Genomic DNA, 15,432 nt, shown 5'->3' on the forward strand with positions numbered 1-15,432 from the left:
CTGGGTTACAGGCTGGATCCCCAGTAGGGGATGTGCAGGAGGCGGCCGATCAATGATTCTCTCTCATCATTGATGTTTCTCTCTCTCCCTCTCCCTTCCTCTCTGAAATCAGTAAAAATATATTTAAAAAAACAAACAAACAAACAAAAAAGACATGACAAGTCAATTAATATGTTTGGATGCTGATTCAAACAAACCAATGTAAAAAAAAAAATCTTAAAAAATTTTTTTTTAAAAAAGGAATGAATTCCTATCAGCACCAGGAAAGACCTCTCTCTTTCATGGTCTCCCCATTCTGTTAGTTGACAGTATCCCCGTAACATTTATAACATGTGTCTTTAGGTCCCAGAGTTTATCACTTAAAGAACATTTTCTCGCCCTAACCGGTTTGGCTCAGTGGATAGGGTGTCGGCCTGCGGACTCAGGGGTCCCAGGTTCGATTCCGGTCAAGGGCATGTACCTTGGTTGTGGGCATATTCCCAGTGGGGAGTGTGCAGGAGGCAGCTGATCAATGTTTCTAACTCTCTAATCCCTCTCCCTTCCTCTCTGTAAAAAAATCAATAAAATATATTTTAAAAAAAAAGAACATTTTCTCTCCAGAACTGTACTTGTGATTTAGATATTGCTGCCAATAAATAGAAAAGATGGGAAAGGTGGGAAAAGGCAACAAAAAGAAAAAACAGCCGAAACCGGTTTGGCTCAGTGGATGGAGCGTCGGCCTGCGGACTGAAAGGTCCTGGGTTCGATTCCGGTCAAAGGCATGTACCTGGGTTGCGGGCACATCCCCAGTAGGAGATGTGCAGGAGGCAGCTAATCGATGTTTCTTTCTCATCGATATTTCTAAACTCTCTATCTCTCTCCCTTCCTCTCTGTAAAAAATCAATAAAATATATTTAAAAAAACAAAAAACAGCCCTGACTGGTTTGGCTCAGTGGATAGAGCGTCGGCCTGCGGACTGAAAGGTCCCAGGTTCGATTCCAGTCAAGGGCATCTACCTTGGTTGCAGGCACATCCCCAGTGTGGGGTGTGCAAGAGGCAGCTGATCCATGTTTCTCATTGATGTTTCTAACTCTCTATCCCTCTCCCTTCCTCTCTGTAAAAAATCAATAAAATATATTTAAAAAAACAAAACAAAAAGAAAAAACAATGCAAAATCAATGGCCAAAGGAGAGTATCAGAGGAATCATACTGGCCTGTAATGGGTTTGGGTGGCTTGATCTTCATTACGTGGACTGGAATACTCAACTTAAACTCCACCAGACAACAGCTGCTTCCATCCTACAATAAGGAAAAGGCACAGCTAATAAGACCACAGAGGAGGGGAAAAAACAAACACCAAAATAATTCCAAAGATGGCAGGCAAAGAGGGAAAAGGGAGAAAAAAACAGTAGGACGATAGAGAGTAAATAGCAAAGTGGTAGACAGACCCATGCCTGGCCGTGGCTCAGTGGTTGAGCGTGGACCTAGGAACCAGGAGGTCACAGTTCGACTCCCGGTCAGGGCACAGGCCCGGGGTAGCGGGCTGGATCCACAGAGTGGGGCGTGCAGGAGGCAGCAGATCCGTGATTCTCTCTCATTGATGTTTCTGTCTCTCTCCCTCTCCTTTCCTCTCTGAAATCAATGCAAATACGTTTTTTTAAAAATACCTGCATTTCTGTCTACTGAGAACAAGCTGTTTATAGCAGAGTCTGGGAAATTCAGGGGAATGCGGGGCATGAAAGGGTTACATCAGCCGCGAAGGGAAGCGAAATTGCCTGGGAGGCAAGAGGAAAGGCCCCCAGAGAAATGCCTAGGAGTCCTGGGTGGAGAGGCAACGCCCAGACCCGGGAGGGACTGAGTCCTGCTCCCGCAGCCACTCTGCCGTTAACGGCCGGTTTGAACCAGAGCGAATCGGTTTGGGAGATATGGCCAGGGTGCCTGCCCTCCCTCCCACCCCCATTCACCTCCATGTCCCCAGGAGGGCTCATGCGGGATGGAGGGCCAGGGGAGGGAGAAACGCAGGCTTCCTACCGCTTGGAGCTGTTTGGGTTTTTTCTTTGGGTTCACAGCCAGTTGGGGGTGTTCCACTTCCTTGACCCAAGCCTCCTTGGGCAACTTGTACACGTCCAGCCAAGTGTCTCCAGCCCCTGCGTTGGGAAAGCCAGGGACTGTTGAGCAACCGCAGGCAGGCGCCACGTGTCCTCTGAGGACGGCCTGTCTCCTCGGAACCCCTGACACGGAGGCCGGCAGACACCCCCAAACAGCAGGGTCCTCACTCCCGGAGAGCTGGGCTGCTCCCCCGAGGCCACCCCACCTGCACTGCCCCAGCAGTTTCTTTTATTGGTTGGTTGAATGGTTTCAGAGAGGAAGGGAGAGAGAGAAACATCATGATGAGAGAGAATCATGGATCGGCTGCCTCCTGCACGTCCCCTATTGGGGACCGAGCCTGCAACCCAGGCATGTGCCCTTGGACCGGAATCGAACAGTGATCCTTCCGTCCACAGGCTGACGCTCTAACCACTGAGCACACCGGCTAGGGTGAACCCTAACAGTTTCTAACCAGACTTTGCTGGGCCCATCCCTGTGTTCCCCAATGGCAAACCCCACTGACATCGTGTCTCAGCGATTCCTCTCTGGGGAGGAAGGAGGCTCGTATGGAACCAGCACCAGGCAGGGCTAGGCCGAGAAGGGGTTGGAACTGGGAGCGATGCCCCAAGAGAATCCTTCTGACCAATATTGGGGCAGATGACAACCTGGGGGGGGGCGGGGGACTTTGTCTTGTCATAGAAATGTGCTCGGCTCTGTACCGAGTACCTGCCCATCGGGGGAGGGGCTGCTTTCTCGTGGGATGGGTTCCTGGCTAAAGGTTTCCTTCAAAAAGTGCTCGTCGCCCTGGCCGGTTTGGCTCAGTGGATAGAGCGAAGGCCTGCGGACTGCAGGGTCCCGGGTTCGGTTCCGGTCAAGGGCACGTACCTCGGTTGCAGGCTCCATCATCCCTGGCCTTGGTCAGGGTGCATGCGGGAGGCAACCAATCAACGTGTCTCTCTCACATCGATGTTTCTCTCTGTCTCTCCTCCCTTCCACTCTCCCTAAAAAAATCAATGGAAAGATATCCTCAGGTGAGGATTAACAAAAAAAACAAAAACAAAAAAGTGATCAACTGGTCACCTTGACTTCAGAATTCTGGCCTCCAGAACTCTGGGAGAAAATAGTGATCTGTTGCTTTAAGCCACCCAGTGTGGCACTGTTTGGGCCGCCCTGGGAAACTGCTGCCGAATCAAAGTCTCCTTTGATGCATAAAGCGGTGTAAGTACACATCTTCCTCAAACATGTGACCTGGGAGGGACCCAGGAAAGAATATCAGTAGAGGCCCAGTCCGGCCGGTGTGGCTCAGTGGTTGAGCATCAACCTATGAACCAGGAGGTCACGGTTAGATTCCCGGTCAGGGCACGTGCCGAGGTTGCAGGCTCCATCCCCAGTAGGGGGCGTGCAGGAGGCAGCCGATCCATGATTCTCTCTCATCATCATGGATGTTTCTATCCCTCTCTCCCTCTCCCTTCTTCTCTGAAATCAATAAAAATATATGTTTTAAAAATAGAGGCCCAGCCCTAGCCAGTTTGGCTCAGTGGATAGAGCGTTGGCCTGCGGACTGAAGGGCCCCAGGTTTGATTCTGGCCAAGGGCACATGCCCAGGTTGCGGGCTCGATCCCCAGTGAGGAGTGTGCAGGAGGCAGCCAATCAGTGATTTTCTCTCATCATTGATGTTTCTATCTCTCTCTCCCTCTCCTTTCCTCTCCGAAATCAATAAAAATATATAAAAAATAAATTAATAAAAAATAAAATAGAGGCCCATAAATCATATGTCTAAATATTCAAAAGTTAAAAATCAAGCTAACAGCCCTAACCGGTTTGGCTCAGTGGCTAGAGCTTCGGCCTGTGGACTCAAGAGTCCCGGGTTCAATTCCGGTCAGGGTCATGTACCTTGGTTGTGGGCACATCCCCAGTGGGGGTGTGCAGGAGGCAGCTGATCCATGTTTCTCTCTCATCGATGCTTCTAACTCTCTATCCCTCTCCCTTCCTCTCTGTAAAAAATCAATAAAATATATATTTTTTTAAAAAATCAAGCTAACAGTCCATTTGGAAGAAAGAAAAAAAAAAGTTCATCACCATAGTAATAATTGCAACATTGCTTAAATGGGTGGGCAAAACTTTAAGAAGAAACAGGGTATTTGTAGAATCTCAAAGTATCTCCCCCAAGTGGTTTTCGATGACTGTGGTGGTTTCAGCATTCAGCCGGAAATTCTTTGGTTCTGCTGCCTCTCCCCTTCAGTGTGGCCTGGACTTGGTGACTCCCTTCTGACAGAGTTCGGACAGGGCAACACAGTGGCTCAGCCGGGAGGGGGAGGGGGGCGGGGGGAGCCTGGCAGATGCCACTTTAACTAAATGTCAAGGTTAACATGGGCAGCAGAGAGTCACGTTGCTGTCACACTGGCCCTGGTTCGCTGCAGTGAAAAAAGCCCTTCACCTCTGCGTATCTTCCCCCAAATCCTTAACCCCAGTGGAACCACGAGGAACACTCAAACCATGAAACTGAGGGACGTTGCACAAAACATCTGACCGGTGCTCTTCAGAAATGTCAAGGTCACGGAAAACAAGGAGAGACCAAGATACTGTCCGTCAGGAGTAGACTAAGCAGACGTGAGACTAGATGCAATGTGGTTTCCTGACCGACCCTCAGAGCAAAAAAACTAGATTCATGGGAAAACTGGTGAAATTGCAGGGGCGGGGGGGTGGCGAGGAGAGAATATGTAATTAACAGTATTATACCGCCTGGCCGGTATGGCTCCGTGGTTGAGCATCTACCTATGAACCAGGAAGTCATGGTTCGATTCCCGATCAGGGCACATGCCTGAGTTGCAGGCTTGATCCCCAGTGGGTTGGGGGGGGGGGGGGGGGCGTGCAGGAGGCAACCGATCAGTGATTCTCTCTCATCATTGATGTTTCTATCTCTCTCTCCCTCTCCTTTCCTCTCTGAAATCAATAAAAAAAATTTTTTTAAAATAGTATTATAGCCCTAGCTGGTTTGGCTCAGTAGGTAAAGCGTCGGCCCGCAGACTGAAGGGTCCCAGGTTCAATTCCAATCAAGGGCACATGCCCGGGTTGCGGCCTCGATCCCTGGTAGGGAGCATGCAGGAGGCAGCTGGTCAGTGATTCCCTCTCATCATTGATGTTTCTATCTCTCTCCCTCTCCCTTCCTCTCTGAAACCAATGAAAAAAAAATATGTTTTTTAAAAAAGGAAAGCAATTCAATGTTACAAAGGATATTACCTTTAAAAAAATCGTATTGTACCCATGCTATTGGCTCACTAGTAAGTTTGACAAGGGCCTGGGGAAGCTGGGTGGAGGGTACGAGGACTCTGCCCGGCCCCTGCAGTTCTGAAGAGTCCTCGAGGGGAAGGGGGGTTCTCTAGGGGAGACTGCGACCCGGACTCTCCTCGCGGCCCCCGTGAGCCTTGCCTTGTATGAGGAAGGCTGCAAAGTCCCCTCCGTGAGAGATGTCCATCTTCACGCAGATGGTTTGCTTGTTGGTGTCATCCTGAAACGGAGAGAGAGAGGCTGCTAGAGCCAGGCCGCCCGCTGGCCGAGAGGGGGCCTGCGGGGGCTGGCGTGCCCCCCCCACCCATGTTCACAGAAACCCTTCCAAGCTGGGGGCACGGAGAGATGCCTCTCTGTGGACACTGTATTTCTCTCGGGTCAAAGCCTAGGAATGCGACTGATGAACGATCGGTTCAACTTTATATCTCAGATATGTTTCCCAGTCTGTGGATTTTTTGTTTTCTTTTTTTTTTTTAATATATTTTTATTGGGTGTGTCTGGCCGTCTCGCTCAGTCCTGATCGGCTGGACCCCAGCAGCAAACTAACCTACCGGTCGGAGCGTCTTCCCCCTGGTGGTCAGTGCACATCATAGCGACTGGTTGACCGGTCGACTCTCTGCCCCCTGGTGGTCAGTGTACATCATAGCAAGCGGTTGAGCAGCCTTAGTATATCATTAGCATATTACGCTTTGATTGGTTGGACGGATGACTGGACACTTAGCATATTAGGCTTTTATTACATAGGATACTTTCTTTGCCTTGGGGCCCATCAGTAACATTTTGTACAAGATAAACTGCAATTAGAAATCTACCCTGAGCAATACTGTCTCTTTTGGGGATTCATTAATCTTAAAAAATAAAAAGAGCCCACATTCTGAGGACCTACAGCAACAGGCAGGCAGTGTGTGGGAACGAGGGATGCACGGGTAAGACGTGCCCCTGCCCTCAGGGAGCGTACATCCCAGGGAAGAAGCCATCATGTAAACAAGTAAGGCTGCAGGGGAGAAAACGCGAAGGAAATTCTGTTCTGTACGGTGGTGGCACAGAGGAGGGAGAGTATGTTAGAGAGCTGGCCTGGAGGCACGGGAGAAATTTAAGAGGCACGCACAGTAGGTAGGGAGGCAGGGAGAGTCCTCCAAGCACAGGGAACAGCATGGGCCGGGGAACAGGATGTGAGGCGGCCCGGAAATTTTAGGGACTCAGAGGGAGTTATCGGATACGTTGGGCTGGTGCTCAGCCTGGACCAGAGTTCCTTCGTAATTCTCTCCTCTCAACCACATGTAATAAGTCCAAGGTATTCAGCTCCCACCTCTGATGGTCCGGGAACCTTTAAATTGACTACTTTGGAGAAGGCTGTTGGACCAGGGAGGTGTCTCTTTCTTACTATTCTAGGACAGCTGTCATTGCCTCCATCTTAAATTTAATTTAATTTAATTTTATTTCTTGTTAATCCTCACCCAAGGATATTTTTCCCGTTGATTTTTTAAAATATATTTTATTGATTTTTTACAGAGAGGAAGGGAGAGAGATAGAGAGTTAGAAACATCGATCAGCTGCCTCCTGCATACCCCCTTCTGGGGATGTGCCCACAACCAAGGCACATGCCCTTGACCGGAATCGAACCTGGGACCCCTCAGTCCGCAGGCCGACGCTCTATCCACTGAGCCAAACCGGTTAGGGCATTTCCCATTGATTTTAAGAGAGAGTGGAAGAGAGGGGGAGAGACACACAGAGAGAAATATGATGTGAGAAAGGCAAATCGGTTGGTTGCCTCTTGCACGTGCCCCCACCGAAGCCAGGGATTGATTCTGCAACTGAGGTGCGTGCCCTGGACCGGAATCAAACCTATGACTCTTCCTTCATTCCACAGGCCGGTGCTCTAACCACTGAGCAAACTGGCTAGGGCTTAATACATTTTTTAAAGTTTTATTTATTGATTTTTTCAGAGAGAGAGAGGAAAGGAGAGAGAACCATCGCTTCTGTCCCACTTACGTATGCATTCTTTGGCTGATTCTTGTATGTGCCCTGATCGGGGCTCACACCCTGAACCTTGGTATATCGCCCGGCGCTCTAACCCACTGAGCTACTCGGCCAGGGCCTCGCTTCCACCTTAAGAGTGAACCTGATTGGCTACAGCGCGCGGCCCCGCTCTAGGAACTTACCACTTCATTGATGGTTTTGATGAAGAAGAGACCTTCCTTACAAAGATAAAACAGTCTAAGGACACCTGAAAGGGAAAAATGAGTAAGAAAGTAAGACAGACGAGGGAGCTGTCACTTTCTCTCGGACTTCCTGAGATTGGCGTTGGCAACTCCTGCACGCTCGGGCCTCCTCCCGTCCCTACCCCGCTGTGAGGGCCTGGGTCTCCCTGCCTTCCTCCACCCGGCACCTGCCCACCCCAGCCCCATTCCCTTCTCCTAGGAGCCTCCCATGGGCCCTCTGGCCACACCGGTCCCCTCCCCTTGACTCCTGTCCCCTGTGCTAGTCATCATCCCATTCTGCCTCACCTGGTTATCCACCTGTGTCCAGTGGGTGTTTTTTTTTGTTTTAAACATATTGTTATTGATTTCAGAGAGGAAGGGAGAGGGAGATAGAAACAGCAATGATAAGAGAGAATCCTTGATCAGCTGCCTTCTGCACGCCCCCTACTGGGGATCGAGCCTGCAACCCGGGACTCGAACCATGACCTCCTGGTTTATAGGTCGACTCGCAACCACTGAGCCACACCGGCCAGGCTTGTGGGTGTGTTTTATTCCTCTATCGAGGTCATAGGTTCTTGGAGGGAAAGGTCATATCTCACTCTTCTATGTGCCTCACCTGAAATCTGTGTCATTCTAACTATGGTGTAACCTACGGGCTCCTTCCAGTAGAGGATCCACATCCCCCTGACTTCTCGCCCCTTCCTTTAGGTGCCGCCCAGACACCCAGAACCCGCCCCTCCACCCGTAACACAGACCTCGCAAAGGCAACCGGCCCACGGGGGTGGAGGTCTAAGTGCGCCCAGTACACACCCCTGGGGTACCTGCTCTCCGGCCAGGGACCTGCTGGGGACGAGCCAGGCAGCCCCTGCCCGCAGACTCATCACGCCGCGGGTCACACAGACGTGAACCTGACCAGATAGGGCGCGATTAGACCAAAGCTGGGCACGTGCAAATGGAACGCACCGAGCCCTGAAGCCCTATTCTCCCACAGCGGCTTCAGCATCCAGCTGTGATCTAAGGCAGAACGGAGTCCTTTTCTTCCCTCCCCCTCACTGACCTCCCTGCCCCATCACTCACCCGGTTTTCCCATTACATCTTCCTTTTTTTTTTTAATCCTCACCCGAGGATATTTTTCCATTAATTCTTAGAGCGAGTGGAAGGGAGAGGGAAAGACAGAGAGAAATACAGTGGGGCCTTGACTTACGAGTTTAATTCATTCCGAGACCGAGCTCATTAAGGAGCTCGTTAACTTAAATTACTCTATCAACGCCATGCAAAAAATCTGCGGAGAGACAGCTGGTATCTCAAAAAACTCGTTAGTCGGGACACTCGTAAGTCAAGGCCCCACTGTACTGATGTGAGAGAAACACATCGATTACTTGCCTCCTGCACGCACTCCAACCAGGGCCTGGGCCTGGGAGGAGCCTGCAACCGAGGTTCATGCCCTTGACCGGAATCGAACCCCTGACCCTTCAGTCTGCAGGCCGACACTCTATCCACTCAGCCAAACCGACCAGGGCTTCCTTTTCATTTTTAAAGCTTTTATTTTTAAACTTATTATTATTTTTTATTTTTTATTATATATTATTATTATATTTTTGAACTTAATACTAGACTTAGAGAAAACTTGCAAAAATGGAACAAAGAATTCTCTGATGTCCCTCACCTCACTTCCCCTCGTGTGAGCATCGCGTGTAACCACAGTGCAGTCTTCCTTATCATGTGAACGGCCCCTGCCCTGGTCCAGGCCATCGTTTCTCCCCTCAGTGCACACAGTGGTTCTTTCTCGTCTCTCTGCCTCTTGTCCGGCTTCTGCAGACTCCTTCCAGTGCGCCCTTCCTAACCTGTCCACCAGGCCCAGCCACCCTCAGAGACGGGGCCCCCGGACCCTGTCTACAGCCCTCTATGCTGCAGTCCCCGTGAGGGCTGGTTCGTCCTCGGGCTGAGGGGGAAAGCAAGCCCTGGTTTCTGTGAGTGGCAGGATTGCTGAGTGCCCGCGGGGTGTGGACTCCGGGGCCTCCTGCCTGGTTCGAATCCCGCCAGCGCCATTTACTTCCTGTGTTACCTCAAGTAAGTCATTTCACCTCCGTGCCTCAGTTGCCTCCTCTGAAAAGTATACTTACCTCCTAGGGCTGTGCTGAGGGTTAAAGGGCCAGTATGTGAAATGTTGGGAGAGTGCCTGGCACACCGTACATGACCAGGGAGAACTTGCCAATGTCTGGCCCTGCCCACCCCTGGGAAGGAAATGAACAACGGTCTACGGCAAGCATGTCAAACTCGTGGCCCACGGGCCGCATGCAGCCCATAACGAATATTTTTGTGGGCCAACCAACATAACAGTGTGAGCAGTTATTTACCGGTACAGCTAGAGGCCTGATGCACGAAATCCATGCACGGGTAGGGTCCCTAGGCCTGGCCAGTGATCAGGGCTGATCTGTGGGCTGACAGCGGGGCGATTGGGAGGCCCCCCGCTGGCACCTGCCTTGGCTGGCCTGGTGGTCAGTGTGCATCATAGCGACTGGTCGTTCCACTGATCAATTTGCATATTAGGCTTTTATTACATAGGATTATGAAAGGAAATAAGTCTCCTATCAGATCCAGAATTACTGACATTCACCGTGGGTCAGTTTTGAAAGTGATCGCTGTGAACAAGATTTCCCCCAAAGTAGGAAAGATGGTAGCAGAGAGGAGATGCCAAGTGTCAGGAAGAAAACATGAATTTTATCATTGTTCTTGTGGCTTTTTTTATAAATACTATACTTTTTGAAATAAATCTACGTTTCTATGAAAATGGAAGCTTTTTTTTTTTTGCGGCCACATAAACTTAAACCTTGTTTATTGGGCCCGCGTGAGCCCTTGAGTTTGACATGCTTGGTGTACAGGTGCACGTAAATGAGGCTAAAGGAAGATGAAGAACAAGTACCCATTTCATCCACAGGAGCCATAAGTGTTTCGTTCCCCAAGTCTGTGGCCCAGATGGACATGACCTCGGCCTTAAATTTCTCGTAAACATAGATTTGTTTAGCATCGTGCAGACTGTAGATGGAGAAGCCTTTGGCTCCTGCAATAAACACATAGTCTTGGGAAACCGCTAGGCATCTTGGCCTTTTGCTGAGCTGGGAAAACAAAGAACAAAGAGAGAGAGAGAAAAAAAAAAAAGATTTTTCAGCTGCCACTGTCTGCGAGCAACATGTTAACATTTCAAAGAGGGATGTGAGCCCTTCCTACATATAATATCCTCCCCAAACACAGGCTCATTTCCGTATTGTGCCCACGTATCAAGGAGTCATAGCCGCCCTAGCCGGTTTGGCTCAGTGGATGGAGCATCGGCCTGCAGACCGAAGGGTCCGATTCCAGTCGAGGGCACGTACCTCGGTTAAGGCTCCGGGCCCTGGTCGGAGCTAGGGCAGGAGGCAACCAATCGATATGTTTCTCTCACATGGATGTTTCTCTCTGCCTTTCCCTCTCTCTTCCACTCTCTCTAAAAATCAATGGGAAAAATATCCTCCGGTGAGGATTAACAACAAAAAAAAGGGAAAATAAGAGGAAGTCAGCACTCCACTTTTAGGGGGTTGGGGCCAGAGAAAACAGAGAAGTGGAGAGTAGCCGAAACAGGGTTGGCTCAGTGGATAGAGCATCGGCCTGCGGACTGGAGGGTCCCGGGTTCGATTCCAGTCAAGGGCATGTACCTTGGTTGCGGGCATATCCCCAGTGGGAGATGTGCAGGAGGCAGCTGGTCGATGTTTCTCTCTCATCGATGTTTCTAACTCTCTACCTCTCTCCCTTCCTCTCTGTAAAAAATCAATAAAATACATTTTTTTAAAAAAGTGGAGAGTAAATGTTTAGTCACTACACTATGTGTGGCCACATTCCCTGAACCACTTTCATCTATAACATTGTGGCTCAGTGGTTGAGCGTCGACCTATGAACCAGGAGGTCACAGTTCGATTCCCAGTCAGTGCACGTGCCCGGGGTTGTGGGCTCGATCCCCAGCGTGGGGCGTGCAGGAGGCAGCCGATCCATGATTCTCTCTCATCATTAATGTTTCTCTCTCTCTCTCCCTCTTTCTTCCTCTCTGAAATCAATAAAAATATATATTAAACAAAACCAAAAAACACTGTGGAAAGAGCTATCACGGAGGCGCTGGCAGATTCTCACCCATCAAGCAAAAGAGTGACGACTACATTCAGAAAGATATCAAAATAACAGTGGCTGAGCATAAAAGACCTGCTGTGGCATCCTCCATTAGCCAGAACCCCTGTTTCCACAGACACGGACCAAATCCATTCCAGGCAACACCGGCATGCCTAGACTCTTTAAAAGAAATGCAGCTGTCTTACTGAATGAAGGTTCCTGGTAGGAATTCCTTCCCTGGATGAGGTGTTTTCATGTATTATTTACTGGAGGCCTGATGCACGAAATTTGTGCAAAGGTAGGCCCTCACAGCCCCGGCTTCATCCGGAAGGCCGTCTGGACAGTCGTCCGGATGGTCGTCCTGCTGTTTGGTCTAATTAGCATATTAGCTCTTTATTATATAGGATATGGAGAGAAAGGGAAAGGGAGAGAGAGATAGAAATATCAATGATGAGAATCATTGATCGGCTGCCTCCTGCACGCCCCCCACTTGGGATCGAGCCCACAACCCGGGCGTGTGCCCTGACCGGGAATCAAACCATGGACCTCCTGGTTCATAGGTCGATATGCAACCACTAGGCCACACCGGCCCGGCCATGTTTTGATTTATTAACACTCAACTGGGAAACAGGGAGAGGCCCCTGGTCACCTTCTCTGTACCTTGTTTTCTAAAATTGGAGGGTAGATGGTGGGCCGGATCCGGCTGAGCTCCACCTCCCGCAGCGCCTCCCTCTCCTCGATAATTTCCCACGCCCGGTCGAACAGAAGGTTCACCAGCTTGTTGATCATTCGATACGGCTGAGGCAGGGAATCCAGCTCCTGGTGTGGGTCCTTGAAGACGTAACTCTCTTCATCATCCTTCGACCAGTCCTTCTCCGACGGGGTCGGCACCTCCAGCTGCCTCTTTTGTGTAAACAAAGGCAGCCTCATCTTCTGGGCGCGGCTTTCGTTGAGGGATGACATCACAGAAGGCGGCACTGGGAACGGCTCTGAGACTGAGGAGCTGATTAAAGGAAGGAAGTAAAGGTATTAGAGAAAATAAGGGAAGTTCAGCCCTAGCCGGTTTGGCTCAGTGGATAGAGCTTCGGCCTGCGGACTGAAGGGTCCCAGGTTCGATTCCGGTCAAGGGCACATGCCTGGGTCCATCCACTAGGGGGCGTGCAGGAGGCAGCCGATCAATGATCCTCTCTCATCATTGCTATGTCTCTCCCTCTTCCTTCCGCTCTGAAATCAAAATATATTTAGCCGGTTTGGCTCAGTGGGTAGAGTGTAGGCCTGTGGACTGAAGGGTCCCAGGTTCGATTCCAGTCAAGGGCACATGCCTGGGTTGTGGGCTCAATCCCAGTAGGGGGCGTGCAGGAGGCAGCTGGTCAATGATTCTCATCATTGATGTTTCTTTGTCTCTATCCCTCTCCCTTCCTCTCTAAAATCAATAAAAATATATTTTCAAAAAAGATATATATTTAAAAATAAATAGTGAAGTTCAAACAGTACATCATCTCTAGCACAAGCATAACAGTCTATGGGAACTATTTATTCTAGGGAATGGCACTTTCCATGTTTATTATGGGATGGTTATCACATTACTAAGATACGCTCTTCGCATTAGTAAGGACATCAGCAGAGACAGGCCAGCGAAAGATGAGGTGTGCTAGGGTGGAAACACAGGACTCTGGAAACCGTGTTGCCTTTCTTCACCTCCTGACAAAGGAGAGGCGAGGCGGTCTTTCTATCCCAAAGAGAATTCACCTCTCCCCCTTCCCCCCCAACTCATGTCTTCTCCTGGTTCCGCCATCTCTGCAAATGGCTGTGCTCCAGCCAGCTGGGTACTGAGCGGTGACTTTTCCCTCTCTTCCCCTCCCACTCCGACCAGGGCATTTCAAGCACTTCCAGTAACTGCTGTGGAACCTGTGTTGTGCTTAGCTATTTACTTGTGTCCTTCAGTAACCTAATACCTGAGGCCCAGAGCTCAAGTGGTAGGACATAACCAGCATTCAGCAAATTCTTATTTTCTTGCGGTAATGCCCTGCCCTGGGTTATGAACTTGAATACTTTTGGCTCTGTTCCAGGCACTGCCCTGTGCAAGAAGGGGTAAATTTGTGGGGCCAAGATGATATACCACCCCAAAGTCCAGATGCCTCCTTCTGGAGTCTAGATCATGTTCAGGGCACCTATACTCCTGAAATTTACTGCCCAAATGGTACCTGCAAGAGCCTCTTCCTGGCTTTTCTCCCTCAGCTGCTAATGTGTGCACCCCTAGACCTGAAAGGTGACCAAGGCATGGCTGATCGAAGGGGTATGGGCAGAACTTGGATGTGGCTTGGAGTATCCACACACTCGGTGATGTGGGTGGGAGCCAGAAATGGGAAGAGAAGCGGTGGGAAGGGACTGGGGCCAGCTCTCCCCTGAGTACAATATTCTGGCTGTGTTTCCAGGTATTCCAAAGAGCCCAAGAATTCTGAATGTGAAATGACTTCTAGATCATTACAAAAGTACTAGAGGCCCGGTGCACGGATTCGTGCGCCGGTGGAGTCCCTCGGCCTGGCCTGCGCCCTCTCACAACCCAGGACCCCTCGGGGGATGTCGGAGAGTCGGTTTCGGCCCAATCCCCACAAGCCCGATCCAGACAGGAGGGAGCCCAATCCTGTGTGTTGAGCATCTGCCCCCTGGTGGTCAGTGCACGTCATAGCGACCGGACAACCAGTCATTTGGTCATTCGGTCGCTTAGGCTTTTATATATATAGATATTTGTCAAGGTAGGAGAAGAGAACAGAACATATTTAACAATGTGTTACTTTGATTTAAAACTTTTAAATATTTAAATGTATGGTATGTGGGTCTCTTTTATACTGCTACCCCCGGGGGCCTGCAAGTGTTAGGGGTAGGTCTGAACAAGGGACCAAAGATTTAAAAAATAGGCGACCTTAACTTGTAATTATAGGGGGGGCATTTTATAAAATTGCTGCTGTGGCCCTGGCCAGGTAGCGCAGTTGGTTAGAGTATCATCCAGATACTCCAAGGTTGTGGGTTTGATCCCTGATCAGGGCACATACAAGAGTCAACCAATAAAGGCATATATGGGTGGGACAACAGGTCCATGTTTCTCTCGCTCCCTCCCTCTCTTTCTTAAGATCAATCAATCAATCAAAAATTAAAACATTGCTATGGAATGGCTGGGGTTCCATGTCTTCAAGCCCCACAGGAGGTCTGTTCATTGGTGCAATTTCGTTGTAATCTATTTTTGCCCCCACTTTGTTCGTGGTAACCATTTTAGGATCTCCTCAAGTAGAAATCTTCATTCAGTAATCCTAACAGAAAATTCTCCCGCTTGACCCGGCCCTCCTGCTAGAAATACACTCCTCCAATCGGCTGATCTCTGCTCTAACCCTGTGCTTCCCAGAGCTGGAGCTGATGTTGCTCCAGGGACACAGAGGCACAGATCCGGGAATGTTTAGCCCTGCAGTCCCCAAGCGGAAGCTCAGGGGAACCTCCATTCGGATCCTACCTGGGGTCCCTGGGGGGGCGGGAATAGCCTGAGACCAGGAGACGGGCCCCTTGGAGCCCCTCGAGGAGACCCAGGATGTGAAGGGAGCCCAAGGGCACGTGAGAAGCGCTTGCACCGCAGAGCGGAAGCAGGGGTTTCTGCTCACCTGGCCGGCGGCTTGGCGTCGCCTTAGTAACCACAACTTCCGGTCCTGACCGGAAGCTGAGAAGTCGCGCTTCGCGACGCCCGCCTGCCCGC

General features: G+C 50.2%; 1 protein-coding gene across 1 annotated transcript in view; it reads right to left on the reverse strand.

The window, feature by feature from the left end:
- Nucleotides 1-15,430, reverse strand: part of WDR93 (WD repeat domain 93) — a 29,656-nt gene extending 14,226 nt beyond the window's left edge. Inside the window, exons 1-7 of the mRNA XM_070400566.1 lie at nucleotides 15,341-15,430; nucleotides 12,351-12,693; nucleotides 10,480-10,672; nucleotides 7,518-7,582; nucleotides 5,497-5,575; nucleotides 2,011-2,126; nucleotides 1,194-1,278 (exon numbers count right to left, since the gene is read on the reverse strand). Coding sequence (XP_070256667.1) covers nucleotides 1,194-1,278; nucleotides 2,011-2,126; nucleotides 5,497-5,575; nucleotides 7,518-7,582; nucleotides 10,480-10,672; nucleotides 12,351-12,653 — 841 coding nt within the window. The 5' untranslated portion in view covers nucleotides 12,654-12,693; nucleotides 15,341-15,430. The remainder of the gene's footprint in view (nucleotides 1-1,193; nucleotides 1,279-2,010; nucleotides 2,127-5,496; nucleotides 5,576-7,517; nucleotides 7,583-10,479; nucleotides 10,673-12,350; nucleotides 12,694-15,340) is intronic.
- Nucleotides 15,431-15,432: the final 2 nt, after the last annotated feature.

This window comes from Myotis yumanensis, unplaced genomic scaffold, assembly GCF_028538775.1.
Source record: "Myotis yumanensis isolate MYYU_CA2020_CCGP unplaced genomic scaffold, mMyoYum1.0.hap1 SCAF_20, whole genome shotgun sequence".
In the NCBI taxonomy this organism is placed as follows: Eukaryota; Metazoa; Chordata; class Mammalia; order Chiroptera; family Vespertilionidae; genus Myotis; species Myotis yumanensis.